General features: G+C 39.2%; 1 protein-coding gene and 1 long non-coding RNA gene across 4 annotated transcripts; one reads left to right on the plus strand and one right to left on the minus strand.

Moving 5' to 3' along the window:
* Positions 1 to 1306: 1306 nt before the first annotated feature.
* Positions 1307 to 17418, plus strand: LOC137104605 (TLC domain-containing protein 4-B-like). Of its 3 annotated transcripts, XM_067486033.1 has the most exons (8): positions 5721 to 5858; positions 6330 to 6441; positions 7227 to 7396; positions 9129 to 9218; positions 9529 to 9587; positions 9859 to 9953; positions 13564 to 13637; positions 14153 to 17418. In XM_067486033.1, exons 3-8 carry the CDS (start codon positions 7242 to 7244, stop codon positions 14469 to 14471), a joined length of 792 nt encoding a protein of 263 aa, XP_067342134.1. In that variant the 5' UTR covers positions 5721 to 5858; positions 6330 to 6441; positions 7227 to 7241; the 3' UTR covers positions 14472 to 17418. The 3 variants fall into 3 exon arrangements, with proteins under 3 accessions (XP_067342133.1, XP_067342136.1, XP_067342134.1); XM_067486032.1 differs by lacking the exons at positions 5721 to 5858; positions 6330 to 6441 and adding an exon at positions 1307 to 1682; XM_067486035.1 differs by lacking the exon at positions 6330 to 6441 and having other exon boundaries at positions 5717 to 5858.
* LOC137104606 (uncharacterized) lies at positions 4571 to 6321 on the minus strand. The gene is made up of 2 exons (XR_010911720.1): positions 5995 to 6321; positions 4571 to 5831 (listed from the first exon to the last, which is right to left on the minus strand). It is a non-coding gene; the product is annotated as an uncharacterized lncRNA (long non-coding RNA).
* Positions 17419 to 17949: the final 531 nt, after the last annotated feature.

A 17949-nucleotide genomic window follows, 5' to 3' on the forward strand; every position in this document is an offset into this window, starting at 1 on the left:
ACCATTATTCAAATTAATTTAAATAGACAACAAACGACACACCTTTGATTTGCTTCGAAATAAGTCATATTACCACAACAAAAAGGCTCAGATGACTATAGGTGGATTCCTTCTGTGGGTGAGGTGGTGGTTGGGGGTTGTTTCTGCACAAGCTCATCAGAATCACCGCAACAATGTTGCTCACTTTATTACTAGTTTCCCTCAGCAAAATGTCACTGGCACAAGTCAACTAATCAGCTTAGCTTCACTGTACCAAAAGCGGTGAGTCTCTTTCAATTAACCAAAATGTACAGGAATGTGTTGTTGTCTTTGTGGTCACCAGTTATCTTAGGTGTCACAGTAGATTGTGTTGCCTCTTGTTCCTAGGGGTCGTGCACAACCCCATCACTTCAAAAAACATGTTGACAGTGTTGTACATGCTGCAACTGAAAACTCTCAGAGCTGAAGGTTTCAAGCAGAAAGGAGGTACGTGGCAAAGTGAGTAAAAAAAACTCTTGAAAAAGAATCTTATCAATGACGTGCTTCCAATTTATATATTATCTGTGTTCAGTTGTGAATAGATTTTTGTGCGTGTGTGTGACATAACCACAAACAAGGGCATGTAGAGATGATATGTCACTGATGCCTGCAAATCAGGTCACAATGATTTAGGCCATACTGCGTCGCCATGCTGCAAATATACTGACCCAGCTCATTCAATTTACAGGAAGTGTACTTTAATATTGCACCCACTAGTCGTTTAATCTGTCATCTGCCCTCTGGTAATTTGTATGGGTGGATGCTCCCCAATGCTGACATCTGAGAAAAAGCAGGAGACCATTACACTGATGGATAAATGTGACATGGCAAGTTTACACATTGCTAATATGTTCCCCCACGCTCCCTTTTGTACTGCCCACTGTTCCTCATGTCCTGGGGTCTTTGTGGAGTGGATGAGCTGTGAATGTAGGATTAAAAGCCAGTCAGAGTGAGCAGACCATGTTTACAGCCTCCCGTGCTTTCTCACCAGTTCTTATATAGAAACCTAATTATGTGGGTCTCAGTGGGCCACTGAGGAAACCGTATAATACTGCAAAATGAGATTGGTGTAAACGCTTTAAAGGTTCATCACGTTAAAGGGATAGATTTAAAAGCCTTAGGGGATTTGCTGATGTAAAGATCAGTAAGGCTGGAGCTGCAGTTGCTTTACTGGCCATCCTGTCTGATTTACACCGGATCAGTTCGACAAATCTTGGCTATAAATAGACACAGCGAGTGTTCTTGGGCAGACCGCTGCTGGCGCCCGTGTGTGTGTGTGTGTGTGTGTGTCTTTAAGAATTCAGCTGTAGGTGCCCTGTAGGAGGCAGGGAGAAAGAGAAAGTGTGTGTGACTTCACACAGCGCCACTGCCCTCTCGTTACTGTAACCGAGCATCGAGCTGCAGGATGCGCGCTTCTGCGATGGTGTGCGCTTGGTTTTGGACGGGATCCTCGGTAAACACCCCCCTGGTACGGTGCTCCGACTCTGCCGCGTTCTTCACGCGTCGTTAGCGGCTGCGTGGAGCACGAGGCGGGCTGCTGTGTGTCAAAAATGACTCGACATGGCTGTTGGTTTGACTTCGCATACGAGGCTTTGCGAGCGACCCTGAAAACCATACGCGATTAAAGGGAGCGAGGCGCAAATCATCTTAATGAGAGTCATAAGGTAAGACCGTGTGTGATCTTTGATCTTTGTTTTCATATTTTGGGCTTGATACACAGAAAACGACTAGGCCAGTGTTATTTTTCCTCCGCACATTACAGCAGCTGGTCTCTTCTGCTCACTGTCAATTAACTGTTGCTTCAGTGTTTCTGTGTAACAGGTGAATAACCTCAGTATAATTAAAATGATTTACTTGATTTGAAACTACGTCAGGTTATTTATGACACTAATTCATAGTACAATTGCACATAAAAAGGGAAGAAACAAAAGACATAGATATTCATTATTAATCTCTCATAGTTAGACTACTACACTCATTGAATAACACTGACAAATAATGCAGAGGTATTTCAAAAGTTTTTAAAGAGGGGTTCAATCCTTTAACCCCTTTAGAGAATTGCATTTATTTCTCCGTTATAGTATAATTTCTACCTGAAGCACTGAGCAGTGTGTGGTGGAGTGTAGCAGAGCAGAAGGGATTGATCATCAGTCTAATGCTACAGCTAGCTTTCACATAGCTTTGATAGAATTACATCATGTTTGCGTGACGGGACACAAAATGGCAGGTAAGAAATGGCAGTGGGGATTCTCTGGTTGTGCCCCTGGCAAAGAAGCCCGTAGATGCCCCCCCAGTAGCTAAAAGGGGCTCCACTTTTGGGGCAGTGACATAGTGTCAAATTGTTTCGAGGGCCAGCAAAGGAGGCTGGTTTGCCTTTCCTGAAGATATGTCTCTGAATGCTCAGATAATGATGACGTAATAAGAAACTTTACTGCATATGATGTAGCACTTTATTTGGCAGCGCTCAAAAGGTTCTTCCCCATGCAGTAAATATAGACATCGCTCGCCACCGAAGTTAGACCAGGCCTGTTGTAGAGGCAGGCTTACATGTGTCCGGTGGTCCGAAGATTATACACTTCAGAGATCGTTGTATGACAAACACTGAACACGCACAATTGAGCAAATAGCAAAGTAATTTTGCAGAAGTTTCTCAAAGTAAATCCACAGAAACCATGTACCTCCACAGCTACACACTCAGGTTTCCACTACTACCTTACGCTCCCCCACTACCTAGTATCTCCAATACCTTGAAGCCCCAATCTGTCAACGAAACATTGTTTCCTTAACAACTGGTTTAGTAAGTCAAAGGTGAACACTTCAAAAGCAACCATGTGAAATCATTGATGACATCATCAGTACACCTATACATACTAATCTAACTAACCTTACAACACGTGAGCAAACAACAAAGGAAACCCTGGTTGGCTCAAACACCTGTAAGGCAGGTGTGAACATCCCGTTCTCTCTCCTATTAGCTGAGACCACGATAAATCTGTGGGGGTCTGAAGAACTCTGATGGATTTTGTTGAGGTGAAGCCTCTGAAAACAGGCTGATGTATCCGATATTATGCCTTGTAAAGACAATATGTTGATGGAGCAAAAGGCGAATTTAGGAAAGTTTTAAAAAAATAGCCGCTGTGATTCCTTGCATGGCACTTGATCGGAGGTCTACCTGAGTTAAAACCAATAAAAGTAGCCCTTAAGGGCACAGCATAACTGAGGCAGAGGTGTAGAAGCTACTTTCTGTCCTTTATCTTAAAAAGCCTGTTTGTGACTCTCCCATATAGTTTGCATTTAAACACATGTTTACTGTTTATTAATGAAAACATCTATGGAGAAGAAACATATCTGACTATAAATGCAATTGTTGAAAATGTAAAAAAATATAAAATATTTTGTAAGAGGCAAAATATATAAATATAAAGTATATACTTCATGATATGTTTTTATGGTTTTTCATCTGTTTCCCTTCTGTATCCTGCGTTAACCCTTGCAGCTATCGCCTTTGGCAGAGTACTGCATGCAACTTACAAGACGCAGCTACACCAGTCCGTCTTCTGTGACAGAAAGTCTTATGTAGCCATGCAGATATCTTCTGTCAGAATCACTCTTTCGTTTCCTCAGCTGCCCCTGTAATAACAAAGAGTCTCTCTGCCTTGCAGCATGCTGCATTCAAGTATTGGTGCCTGCTGTCCATTAATGCATTATAGGCAGGCAGAAGGAAAAGAATCCATGGAATTGGCCTTTCAGTTCCCTGATGGCTTTTTTCTTGGCTACAGTGATTCAGCGAGGCCCTCTGTCTGTCTCCAAGCATTTATTTTGCGTAATGCAGGAACAAAGGCAGGTTTAAAATCACCAAGGCCGGAGCTCCAGGGAATGAGAAGTGTGTTTTTGTGTGCCTGCGCTGGGAGATCTGTTTTGTTCTATTGGTTGAGATGTACACACATCCATAAAGTTAAGCAGACATTACAGACTGTACCAGGCCTTGGCAATGGCCAAAGAAGTCTGCATGCAAATAACCGACTGCAGCACCTATAAAACAGTTCAGTGATCTGCAGTCAAAGTGTCAGCAGTGAGTGTCAGTCACTGATATACATTCACTGGCTACAAGCCCGAATGCATATATAGCTGCTAATTTTGGATCTTTATGGAGAATACCCACTTTTAATTTAAATGTAGACAGAGTCAATAGATTTTTGAGTTTAACAGTCTCTTGCAGGGTACTGTTGCAGTGCATTATACATCAGGGTCTAGATTTTGAATTATGTACAAATATTAAATGTATGTAGCTCAGTTGGTAAAGGCAGTCGTCCACGGACCACAGGGTCAGTGGTTCGATCCCCAGCCCTGGCTATATGTAGAAGTGTCTCTGGGCAAGACCCCTAACAGCCCATTCCCCTCCCCAGCTGTGCAGTGCCGGTCCAAATTGGGGAGGGTTGCGTCAGGAAGGGCATCCGGCATAAAAACTGTGCCAAATCAATATGCAGACAATGATCCGCTGTGGCGACCCTGAACTCACGGGATAAGCCGAAAGGACAAAAAAAAACAAAAACAAATTTAAATGTATTTTTAAAATCAGAAGTGTATCAACATTCCTTTGTAATGTTCCAACATAAGGCTGACCAGACCAGTGTTCATTTGTGGTCCTGATACAACCCTTAACAATAAAAGACAACTGAAGGATTAGCCCCCAACAGGGATAATGTGAAATGTGAAATGTAATGATGATATTAGAGATGGGGAAAGAACGAGAAAGCGCAGATGAATCACACTTGAACTGCACTGACATAGTGCTTTTCTACCACACTGAACAACCACTTCACATTTTGCAAGTATTTCAAATGTTCACTGACACACTGATGACAGGCGAGAACCAGCGCTTCTCAGGTCAGCATCCTGGATTCATCAGCCAGTTACAGAGCAGTCCTGCATGGTTAAGCCAGCAAAGACCTTGGTCATCAGATTGGGTCATTTGGAAGCCGGGGACAATGTATTTATATGGTAGAAGGTGCCATTAAACAGTTAAGACTTTAATGTCTCAGACTGTTCACAGAGCTACTAGTAATCATCATCTTCATTCATAAAAAATGTTTTAACGTGGATAGAGTTTCACATTGCTAAACATTATTTAGCAAATGTGATCTATGAATGGATCCGTCTACCGTTTGGGTCCAGAGTGAAATCTTAACTGGATGGATTGCTAAGACATTGTTCACAAATGTTCTTGGTCTTCAAAGGATAAATTCTTTGTCTTTCGTAATCCAAGGATTGTTTAAGACCCAAAAAAGCTTTTATGTGTCTTAAAACAGGCGGTTGCTAAGAAGTGGCCTTAATGAAACTGCAGAGGTTGCTGGGAACATTTTAGTCATCATGCTGAACATGGAGACGCGTGTACTCACTAACCTATCTTTACAGCCTTGTTGGGTTTATAACTCACAATTAGCAGCTGTACCAGGGCATTATGACAGGAAAGGCCTCTGTAGATGAGTTAAGTGTGCAAAATCATCTGGGTTGGTATAACAGAAGAGAAACATCATTCCTAAGGTACAAAATTAGGTGCAGAAAGTCCATTCCTGTCCACCGGAGGATGTAATCCTGTAATCACTCATCACTATGTAAGAAGTGGTGTGACACCGTATGGGGTGAATTAGGCAATGTTTCCTCTGTGTGGCTCCACCTTAATACACACAGATCAGCAAAACAAATGAAGCAAGTTGTAAGCAAATCACTGTTTCACAGTTATTTTTCATCAGCTGCTCCTCAGCAGATAGCGCTGGTCGTCCTTTAACCGCAGAGTCGGCGGATTGATCCTGCTGTTCACGTGTGGAAAGAAGGAAAAAGTAATTCCTAAAATTTGTTACACGCAGTAATATTAATTGTCCATTGATTTTTGTAATCTCAAAATATAGTTAAAGTAGTAAACGTACTGTAGAAACAGGTTACTGCTGTGTGTGTGTGTGGGCATTTACAAGTTACCTGTTTTTTTTCCCCTCTGGTTATCAGCATAAGTAGCCATTTTGTTGTTGAGCTTTCTGGCAAAGACGTGTGTGCAGAAACCACAGTAGAGTAACTGGTTTCAACATGTACTAACCATGGCTTGATGCGATTGACTGAAGAGACACACTTCCTCTTTCTACTACAGACCCAGGAACAACAACATTTGATTTTAGACTTTATACATTTTATTAAGTTTTAGTTTTTTAAGTTTTTGTAGAGACTGATGATGTAGAAGAGCTGACCACTCGTTTCTGTCCAAAGCTCATTGTTATTTTTGACACTTTGCCTTTGCTTTTTCACTGTATCTGTTAAAGGTCAATGGCAGCTTGCCTACTGGAGCTTGATAAAAATTAACTGGACCACTACTGTCCTTGGACTAGATTCAACAGCTGCCTTATTCCAGCTGGCTTTAGACTGGTTACTGAGGTAAAGTACACGCCCACACTGCAGAGAGTCTGGACTCTGAGCCCCACCTATGTTAGATCACTTATATGGGGGTCATTGCTTGGTGCAATACATGACTATAGGTTGCAATACTAGTACTATTTTCCCTCCTCACTGTTAATGTATTTATATACCAGTGACAGCAAGGAGAGGTTCCAGCCCCCTGCAACAGTATTTAAGCAGTTAATGTCATGGATGAATGAATAGATGGATGGACATGTGTATCTGTGTACAGAGTACAGAGCGATGGCAACAGACGTTGACTTGACACTGAACCCCCAAGCAGTAGTGCCTTAAATGGCACCTCTCCTCAACGACAATCTCCTCATTTGATTTATTGTCACGAACAAACAAAATCCCACCTTGTTTCCTTTAGCCTTTCTGTGTGTCTACGTCTAAGCACCTCTCACTGACTGCTGCTGCTAGACACCTCAGCACTTGTCTTCACCCTCGAGACAGGATTTCTTTACACGCTGATATAATGTGCTGAAGTGGAGTTGCAGCTTAACCCAAAACACTTACTGGGTTTCATACCTATTTACTTGCAAAGATTCGGGGGAGATTGAAGCCTGTCATAAGTGGTTCCTAGAATTTTTCCTGCTTTCATGTCCGAAAGTTCAGTGACAGTGTCAGTGTCCTGGTAGCCAGGTTGTAGAGACATCCAGGCCACTAATAAACTGGTAGAGTATTCTCGCTACCAATCTGCAGCTTTGAACTCATCAGACCATTGTTAACCCTCCAAGTCTTCTCTCTCCATTCTACTACAGTGAGGTCGGGTGGCCATGGACCCATTCAGCCAGCTTATCCTCGCCATCTCGGTGACCAGTTTCATCACCTTCCAGTGGCTCTTCCACAAAGTCAGCCCCTGGATATCCACGTGCATCAGCCCCGGTTTCCTCTGCCTCAGTGATAAACAGAAGGTGGAATGGAACTCAAGGTGACCTGAATTGAGGATCATAATGAATCTGAAAATGTACTTGCTTTGCAACAAGAGAGTGTGACGCCACATTTAGCCTTGGCGTTGAGTATTTCTGTGAGTCCACAGATAAGCACTGACAGTCAACCCATATATTTCTTGTGACACTGTGTCTGACTCACTCTTAAGGAGGCTTTGTGTATTTTGCAGTGTTTGCTCTACATGTCACTTCTTCAAGGTCACATGGTATTTTAGTAGTATCTTTCTTCAGCTCTGCGTTTTGTGAATTTTTTTCTCAGCATTTTAACATTTAACAAATTGCTATCTTTTGACATAGTCAAACCTTAGTTTTTACAAATTGTAAAGCAGAAAGGCATAAAATACTAGAATTCTTCACAGGTGTTCAACACCTAGCAGGTTTGTTTTTTTCTACAATCCTTAATATTTAGGCCTTTTTCCATTAGTGTAATGCATTTTACTCACCTAATTTATTGCACACATGCAGCACACTAAAGGATTCACTACGTTACAGTTGCCACCCTTTAAATTAGGGATATTTGTGTCATGATTTTAAATGTTGCATAATAATTTCAGCCAGAACGTACACAATAAACATCCATTACACTTTGACCTACTACAGTTTGAATAGTTGTACGCAGACTTTTACTGTGCAGTGGGTGGTTAATTTTGTTCGTTTGTGGCTCATCGACTTATGTGTCTTGTTCTAATTGACTTCATTGCAGACATTTAGCTGTATGACTACATCCCTCAGGTTGTAGCTTTAATTCAGTAAATAAGATGCAGAAAACTGTCAAATCCCTCGTCACATTTATTCAAATACTGTTGAACCGGATCATCTTCAGTTCACCAGTCAAAATGAACATAGAGTAGGAGTAAGAATTCCGGGTCAATGCTTGGTGGTTTGGTGGGATTCAGGCTGGTCCAGCTTGCACGAATCGTCTGTTTTAATTTTCTATCATACTCATACTTCTGTCTTTCTCACGAGAGCACTTGTGAAATTGAAAAGGTCACATGGGCCGTGTCTGAAATCATCCTCCACTAACTATATAGTTTGTTTGCTATTTTGTAGTAGTGTCCACATGTTGAGTGTGTAAATCAATTCACTATATAGTGGACTCACAGTCACATAGTGCATTGTGGGATAAGTGCAGTGGCATGAACGCTACTCTTTGTTAACAATCCCACAATGCAATGCTCCACATTTTAGAGATGAGCTCACTATTGAGTGAACTACTTAGTGTAGGACATGAGTGAGTAGGGGGTAATTTTGGAAACAGCCATGGTTTATGAGCAAAGAGAAATGAATGATTAGCAGAGATGTATCCAGACTATGAAGATCCCTGTGAATTTAAAGTCTTACAGTCTGTGTGGCTGTCGGTTTGCCTTACTGAGAGATTGCTGGGAACTGTGAAGACTGTCTCACTGCTTGAATGACTGACTGCAACTGTGCACAGCTCTGCCCAACCCTTCAGCTGCAGTTAATCTCTTAGTCTGAATGGTCTGAATCTGTGTAGCCCTGACAGGCGATTCCACTGATTCACTGATTCAAGTACCAGAAAGTCATTGTTCTAAACCACAGAGCAGCTCCAGTGCTCATTTAAATTTTATTGATTAATATATACTATTTTTTTTGGCAAGCTTATCGAACAGAACATTCATGACATTTGTCAGCATTTTGCCCTGTCAGACAGAAATCCAGTCACGACTGTGTGCGTTTTCGTTTTCATTTCAGGACAGTGTCAACACTTCATGCACTGTTGGTGGGAATCTTCTGTCTCTACATCTTCTTCTTTGATGATGCTGTCAATGAAGACCCAGTCTGGTGAGTATGTTGCATCTAATTGTAGTGCTTTTAAGTGTGTGTGTGTTTGTGTGTGTGTGTGTGTTTTATTTTTTGTCTCATTTTGCAATTCTTTGTAGTTTTGTGTTTCTTAATGGACGTCTTGGATTTGTTTGTTCCATGCCTCTTTGCGGTGGTTTTGTATTGTTTGCGTCCCTGCAGTTGCATCTCTTACTAGTTGTTTGCAAGTTCTTAACTTATTAAGTGCTGTCTTTGTCCTTTATTGATCCTACTGCAGACGTCTTTCATGTATTTATAAAAGCCAGTCAAGACATACGTGTTTTCTCAACAGGGGAGACCCTACTCTGGTGAAGACTAATGTTGCCATCACAACAGGCTACCTCATATCTGGTAAGAGAACTTCACAGTTTAATCAGATAATGTTTGCAAAAGGGAGGCCGTGCATGTCTTAGTAATTAGATGAGATAGACTTGATGCTTAACAGTCTATCTTAAGTTTGGGAAGTACTGTGCGTGTGTGTGGTGATATTTAAATCTAAATATGTCAATTCTTAAAGTAATTTAAGTTTACAGTGTTTCTATTACTTTTTTTGTATTTATCCGTTATACTTGCACTATTGACATGGTACTTCTTCTTTTTCCCCTGTACTTCTGTTTTCCAGATCTGCTGTTAATATTTTACTATTGGAAGGCGATAGGGGACAAGTTTTTTGTAATTCACCATCTGGCAGCATTGTATGCTTACTACTATGTACTGGTGAGTGCCCTATTGTCCAATAGCAGAACGTGCAGGCAAGATGGGAAGGAGACAACCAAGGGTGAAGAGCTGTGTCCTCACAAGCTGGATGCTTAAACTTATTTAGCCAACTTTCACACGTCCTTGTGCAGCCAGGGAGCTCATTTAGGTCAGTTACATTTGCACAGGGCAAGGTCAACTTAAGCAGCTATGTAAATAAGTTATGTACCCAAAAGTGTACAAATACATCAAAGGAGGAGAACTTATGGATGGGAAAATATACCTCATGGTGTTTTCTGACTAGTGTGTTGCTTTTTAGTGTTTGTAGTTATTATGTTACCTGGAACTGACCTATTTTTAGACTTTATAGTTGTAAAGACGTGACAATTTGAATTGAATAAACATCTCATTGATTTGGGTGTATGACCCCTGGACCTTGAGGATCAAAGAAACAACTTTGATAAGAAGACTCTGAGTTGGTTTAACATTTCGGTCAGGTTTAGCAAGTGACCCTCACTGTAAAAGCTCTCTTACTAAAGAAAATAATGGTTGATAATGGCACGGTCTACCAACTCAGCTATATTTGTCATGAAAGCTGTATTGTGTCATTTTTGTGAACTCAGCTGTGGGCTCAGACATTAGCCTGATAATAATTTCACAACTCATCTGAAGTACTAATTAGTGACCCATTGGTTATTGCCGCACTCCTGTTATATAGTTGGCTGTTATCTAGATAGGTAGATAGTCAAGTGTACTCAGCATTTATGGGCAGTGCCTGTTCACTCTTGGTTCAATCTGAAACCCACTAGGTTGCCAGGATCAGTTGCATAATTATTATGGAAATGCATTACTATGGTATTTTTTGCATGGAATGCTCATTGATGGTACTGGCTGATGACTCCCTTCCCCCATCACCTTGCTCTTATAATTTCTGTGCTTTGTGTTTGTTTTACTGACTCTCTTCAATGTTGTGTGGAACTGACGTAATTTTCTGGAGATTAGCGCAGCTGAATGTTAAACTGTAACCACTGTTTGCATGCTAGCAGTTCTGAGCCATTCTACACAGGCAGGGTTCCTTTCTAATTACTGTGCATGCTAACAAACGATACTTAACCCATGTTATTACTTACCTGCCTATCAACAGTACCCCTGGATTGTGTGTTTTTGTGCCTAAGCCTAGTTCTGATTCCTTTTTCTCTTTCTTACGCTCCTCTTGAGTCTTCCTGATCAGGGGAAACTGACAAAAGCCACTGAATAACTCATGCATGACTCCAGACAATGCATTTCAAAAGAGCTATGCCCCTTTTCTAATATCATGTTGAGTGTATTATGTCAGGTGGAAGCTGTGAGTTTGAAACAGTTACAGAATGAGTGTTGTGATTAAACTAAAAAGTAATTATTTTTCTTCCTACCCAAATTATTTTAGATATGTTTAGTTCCTTTCTTCAGTTTCCCCCCTACAATAATTGTTCTGACAAAAAGGACAGTAGTTTAAATATGAGCTGTCATATTTAAACTATTTTGATAAAACAATATATTTTACATTTTAACCACATATAAACATATAAACCCTGTTATTCAGATTGATAACTTACCCCATCTGCATCCAGCTATCCTAATAGTTGGGTGTACAGCTAATTCCCTTAATGTGACACACCTCACATTTGCATGTGTTTTATTATTGTCAGATCAAATTGCATTGTTAGTGACGATTATAGTTTTATAGTATCTGTGTAGTAATTTGTGTAGTAAAGTACAGTAAATCATTAGATTACAGTGTAATGCAGAATAAATAAGAACTCTTAGACATGCTGTAAATCCAGCCTTTCATTTGAAAACCAGCAAGCGCCTGTGTCTAAAACAATCGGGCAAATAAGTTGAAGTAGGCCATACTGTTACTGGACACTCATGTTATGTGGGGACATGCTTCACATTAGTCAGAAGTCAAACGTTAGCTTTATTACAGTACATTTGGAACAACAACGTCAACTAAATTGGCTGAATTGGCAACTCTGATGTCATTTTCATTTATTTAGTTTTTTACTCTGTTTTGTCATATGTTGTCAAGTTTTATTAGTTAATGTGTTAAGTGTATTTATGTGGAAGTGTTCATGTCACATCCAACAACTACTTCCTCAATACAAATATAAACCTAAATGACATTGAACCCAAGTTGTTTGTATTTTTTATTGTTTATTAGTCAGTCACTTATGTCTTGTTAAAAAAAGTGTTCAAGTCTTTATGATTTTGTTAATACCAACATGATCTGTCTCTTGTTTCTATTAACAACTGAGTATTGCTAAATCAGTGGATGGAATAATCTCATAACAAGAGTGAAAATATTACATGCATTTTTCTTCTTTGTGTTGTAAGTGTTGCTTCCTATTTGCTTCCAATTGTGGTGGCATCTTCTTTTCATCTAATACACTCTGTCTGTCTGTCTAATTGTCTGTGTTCTCTGCTAACTGATCATAAATAGCCCCTCTTTAAACCCTACATGCAAAAACTACCAACATCGTGTTGGGCTGTGTCATCCATGTATGTACATGCAAAAACTACCAAAAGGATTGTGTTTCATTTAGAAATACAGAACAGGTTTTGGTATAGATGGGGACTCTTTTATTCCTGTCTTGTCTGCTGTTATTGCTGTTGTGTTGAACTGAGCAGATATGATGCCCAGTCACAGTATGGACTTACCAGTTCCTAGAGGTACTAGCATGTTTATGCTGGATGGAAACATGACATTATCTGGTACAAAAACTGCAAAGCAGTTATTGTTATTTCATCATAAGTGTGTTTTAATGACCAGCTTTTCTTTCAGCTCTTACAGTAAGTCTCCTTTTACATGCTCCAAAGGTCAGGCCACTAGCCAAATAATACTAAACTATTAACTTTGCAGGTGTTTTAGTAAAACTGAATACTGTGTTTTTATCTTGATTTTGAGTTGGACCTTTTTTGAATTTGTATGGTCGTAAATTTAACAAAAATGCAATTTTAGAATCCAGTCAGTCTCACTTATGCACTTATTGAGGTAGAACACATAATTCTTATTTGGCTAATGGCACAATTTAACAGCATCATTTCAATTGGAGTGGTCAGTATTCAAAGGCCTTAGCTGATTTGCTAAGGTAGGCCAGGTCAACGGTTTTTAAGATCAGGTATCCTAAAAGCATTTGTGGTTTTAAGATCATCTTCATTTTTCAATTTTGTAAAGAGGAATAAGAAGAATCCCTCTCAAGCAGATGTTATTGCAGGATAACTTCATAGCAACTTCTGTTCCAATCAAAACCACTGTGTATTTTAAAATTATCAGACATTATATAGTTTAAGAGTTTTCTCATGTACAAAGGGAGTAAAAACCTGCAGAAGATGATCTCATACCTATGATGACATAGAGGATCAGGCCCTGATCCTTTAAAACATGTTGCTTTTATGTTACTCTGCATGGCTTTGACTTTGGCTCCTTCAACTAGTGGCTGGCCAAGTGTATCTATGTATGGTTGTACAGTATGTATATAAGTTTTGTTAATATTTGCTCAATATGTTTAAATGTAGAGATGTCATTTTCACAAGTTGGCTTTGCTATATGGTCTTGTTTCGTTGTCTTCCCGCTATTATTGTGTTCTTCCAGGGCCAAGGAATGTTGCCTTATTTTGCTAACTTCCGACTGCTTGCTGAGTTTTCTACACCATGTGTGAACCAGCGGTAGGTACCTGCTTACTATAATGACTGGGCTTTAGGTCTTTACAGTTTTAGTGTACAAAATTCATTTCCATAAAGGTTGGGACAGTTTATGCTTGACTTGCCTGATCTGTTTCCTATTTGAAATTAATGAAAACAACAACCAGTCAAATGCAGCCATGGACTGTTGTCTTGTATCTGGCAAGATATGGCCAAGTATTCTGTGCCAAACTACTTCACAAAAAGTGAAGTTAAAAGCAAAGAGAGTGTGACACGGGTGATTATATGTATATCTGAGTTGTGTTATATATATTATCAGAAGTATTAAATCTATGTAGCCAATCAACTGCGTGTTCTTTGAGATTATAGTCGTTTTCTATTTTCAAAGCATTTTTTTTAAACTTATCTGTTCAAATTTCAAATCACAGCTAACATAGTCAAACAGCCATGCAGCTATTTACTCAGAATGGTCCCAACCTGTGTCGTGTTTATGTCTATACCCTTTAGACAGTATTTCTTAATTGCGTGTTGTGTTTCAGCTGGTTCTTTGAGGTACTAGGTTATCCCAAGTCCTCCCGGCCCAACATGGCAAATGGTGTTGCCATGGCTGTTGTCTTTTTCATGGTCCGCATTGCCGTCATGCCAATCTACTACAGTCGTATGTATGCGGTCTATGGCACTAAGGCCTTCTACCTGGTGCCCTGGGGTGGCCGAGTAGCCTGGATCTGCTCCAGTATCTGCTTGGACATAATGAACATTATGTGGATGCATAAGATTGCCCGTGGATGCTACAAGGTGCTGCGTTTGTCACACTGGAGAAAAGCCTGCGCACCTCAGGAGAATGGGAAGACGGATTAAAGGAACCAGGGCATCAGTGGTGAGAAACACTCTAAAAGAGACAACATCGTTCTCAGTGCATTGACAAGAAGCGGTTTGGACCCTCACGTGTCAGGCTGCTTCATTAGCAGCAAACCTGGGACTAGTGACATTAGAGGAATGAATGTACAGAGGGAAACCTTTTTGTTTTTGTTTTTTTAAGCAGACACATTCACTGAGATGTACTGATGGACCATTTTTAAGGCCATCCCAAAGCCATCAAATGACCTCTTAGCAATACTCTTGTTTGCATGACCAGTTATGTTTCACATGAACTATTTATCTCTACACAAAAGAGGTCATCCTGGGATGGTGGACTGTTAGCCCGAACACAAATTGTCAAAAGTTCTATACAAAGACTTTAAAATGTTTCTTTTTGTATTATTACTACTACTGCCAGAGTCACGGGACAAAAATGAAAAAAATGACATTAAAGTTGATGATAAAGGAAAGATTTGAGGGAACCCCAAAAACATGTTTTTATGACAAAACATTAGTCTCTGCCGTAAAAATGTTGCCAGATTGTTTTTTTAGGGAAACAGTTTATGTATCTTTTTGACATAATGGAGATGCCAGTTCTTGATCAAGATTGAATCAGATCAGATCGAGTGCAACCGTTTAGAATAAGAATAAATATAAAAAAATATATCGACCCACTTTTGAATAAAGTAGGGTTTAAAGGGCATTGGTGGACTATGGGAACTCGATTTCTTCAGTCAAGGCAAATGGGTTTCTAAAGATACAGTTTTTAGTGAATAAAGATTAATTATACGAGCATAAATGGTAAAAGGGAATCGACATGTCAACGCGGTCATTGTACAGTGACATTAAGCGAACATTATACATTATTCACATGATTTTAAGTGTAGGTTTAAGTTATTTACCAAAGTGGGAATAATGGTTGACATTGCTGGAGTGATGATATGGAATCAGTGTCATAGACAAACTTCAAATTAAGCTAAACACAGATTACAGTGACTCAAGAGTCTTGGTGGGACATGTTAGCAATGACACTGACAGTTTTTTAGTCATCAGGCGTTGACTTAAAGTTTATTTGCGATAATATTCATACTTCTTATTTACAATATCTATTTAGGCACAAACTATTATTTTTACCCTGCTGATAGGATTTCAAATCCAATCAGTACATACTTTTTATTTTATTTCTGAGGATCTTGGTTTATGTAAAATCAAAGACAAGAATCAGTGTTTCATAGGGTAAAAGTTCTGTTTATGTCAGAAATATTTTGAAATAGTCTGAGAATTGTGATGAAATAGCTAATGCCTCATGTTAATGAGTTTCAATCAGCCGTTAAGCATAATGTGCACTTACATATTCATTCAGAAAATGGACACAAGGATTTTGCTTTTTCAGTGGATATACAGTAAATATGGGGGAAAGTTGTGAGGATGCACATTATAATTTTCTTGCTACTCATTTTACTGAGCGAGCAGTTTCATATTACTCATCACACGCCACTGAACACAGGAACCAATTCAGTTCAGAGCTTTTTATGACAAATGAAAATGTTCAAATGTCCAAATGAAAAGTTACTGTTCATTGATTTACAAACATGTACTTGAATCTCCATTGTTAATGTATCTTTATATGAGCTGTAGATCAAATGTTTTGTGCAGCCGAAACAGGGATTGCTAGTTTTCAAAGTATGCCTCACCATGTTCAGCATTTGAGTTTGTTGCCTTTTTTTAAAAACAATTTATGATTGCACAGTGAATATTTTATTTTAATCAGTTCCTCACAAAACTGAAAATGGATTTTCAGTGACTTTGTATGTTTTCCATGTCTGGTGCCTGTCTAATGTGATTAGCCTTTTTCATATAATGGTTTTAAATGTAAAAGTGTTTAATCTTTTTATCTTTTTTTTTTTTTTTGCATTTTTAAACTTTTACTTTTTTGTATATGAGCCATTTCTGCTCCATTGTGAAGACTTAAAGTGACAGCATTAGTTGATGCTCCTTTTTTCCCCTTCCATGAGCATTTTCATACAGTTGTGCCACCTTGAAACTGTGATTTGATGGCTCAGGTCAGTTCCGTTCACACTGCATGATCTGGCTGGTCACAGTGGTTCAGTGTGGTTGGTTGTGGTAAAGCCTTTTCCAGACAACCAGTGGGCTTGTTAAAAAGTATGGGTGGATGTCATCTATCTTACTTCTGAAAGGAGTCAGGATGTGGTGTCTATCAATATTTAATAAGAACTAATTCAAAATCATGCAAGCGTTCCATAATAGCAGACCATGACTAGTAGAAAAGGGACGACTCTGTATGCAAGATTATGCATGATCAATATGGTCTTCATGCTCCCTCAGTAACTGCATGTGGTTTTTGCATGGGGATTGCACTCTAAACACAATCTGACAAATGTGGACACTTTTTGTTTTCATGTTCTTACTACATGTACATAATGTTTACTTAAATGTTATACTCTGCCACCTAATGTAGTCAACAGATGTTGATGATGGTAATAATATAATGAGATTATCATAAGGCAAATATTGAGTATAATATCCAGCACAGAAATAATCATTGAAGGAAAACTTGAAAACTATAGTCAGTACAGATTCTAACAACTTGGGTAGTGCAAATAATCATTAATCATTAATTAAATTAATTAAAATAATAGGAGCTTGCATTTGATGTGGACCATTGTCTTTAATTGACTGATCCAAGAAAACTACATGTAAAAGCAAGCAGATGTCAGGGTAGTAGGAAGCACCGTGCTGCTATCAGTCAGGTATATTGGTGTTGGTATTTGTGCTCTGAATGCTGTATGGGGGAGATGTGAGTAGATGAAGTGTTCAGTGATAAACTATGAATGTATTAGGGATGAGAAAATATTCGGTGGGGTTGCTAAGCAGATTTGGATTTACATTTTCATTTGTTCTTTACAATAAATACCAAATTAACAGATGTGAAGTGTATCATTAAAAAACCCAGATCACCCCCAAATCAAAAACATGGGGTGATATTGTTTATCATCCTAAATTATCTTATTTATAGACATCTGTGTTTACTGTGGCTTTGCATTTACCCTGAAAGAAACCAACATTCATAAATAAAAGGTGAGTGATTCTACGTATTTATTCAAGTATTTTTGACCAAGCAATGGAGCCAGCAGGGGCTCGGCTCTAACTGGATATATTGTATGACTAACCTTACATATGAACCTTAAACCGGATTTGTGTCCTAAACCCTCTCAAACAGTGAGTAAGTATCCAGAAGATTGGCCCAATCTTCCAGAGTATTTACACTTTCTATTTAAACTGGCTAAGTTCAATCTCCAGCCCTTTTTCCTACTTTAGGTTCAGTGTAATCGTACTTTTCTGGATTGAGTAAAATTCTCGATTGTCTCAGTTTCCATTGCAATGATGTTCTTTAATAAACACTAACACAGCAAGACTCTGGGTACACTCTCCTCCCTTGTCACACATACAACCGTCC

The sequence above is a fragment of the Channa argus genome, chromosome 19 (assembly GCF_033026475.1).
Source record: "Channa argus isolate prfri chromosome 19, Channa argus male v1.0, whole genome shotgun sequence".
NCBI lineage: Eukaryota > Metazoa > Chordata > Actinopteri > Anabantiformes > Channidae > Channa > Channa argus.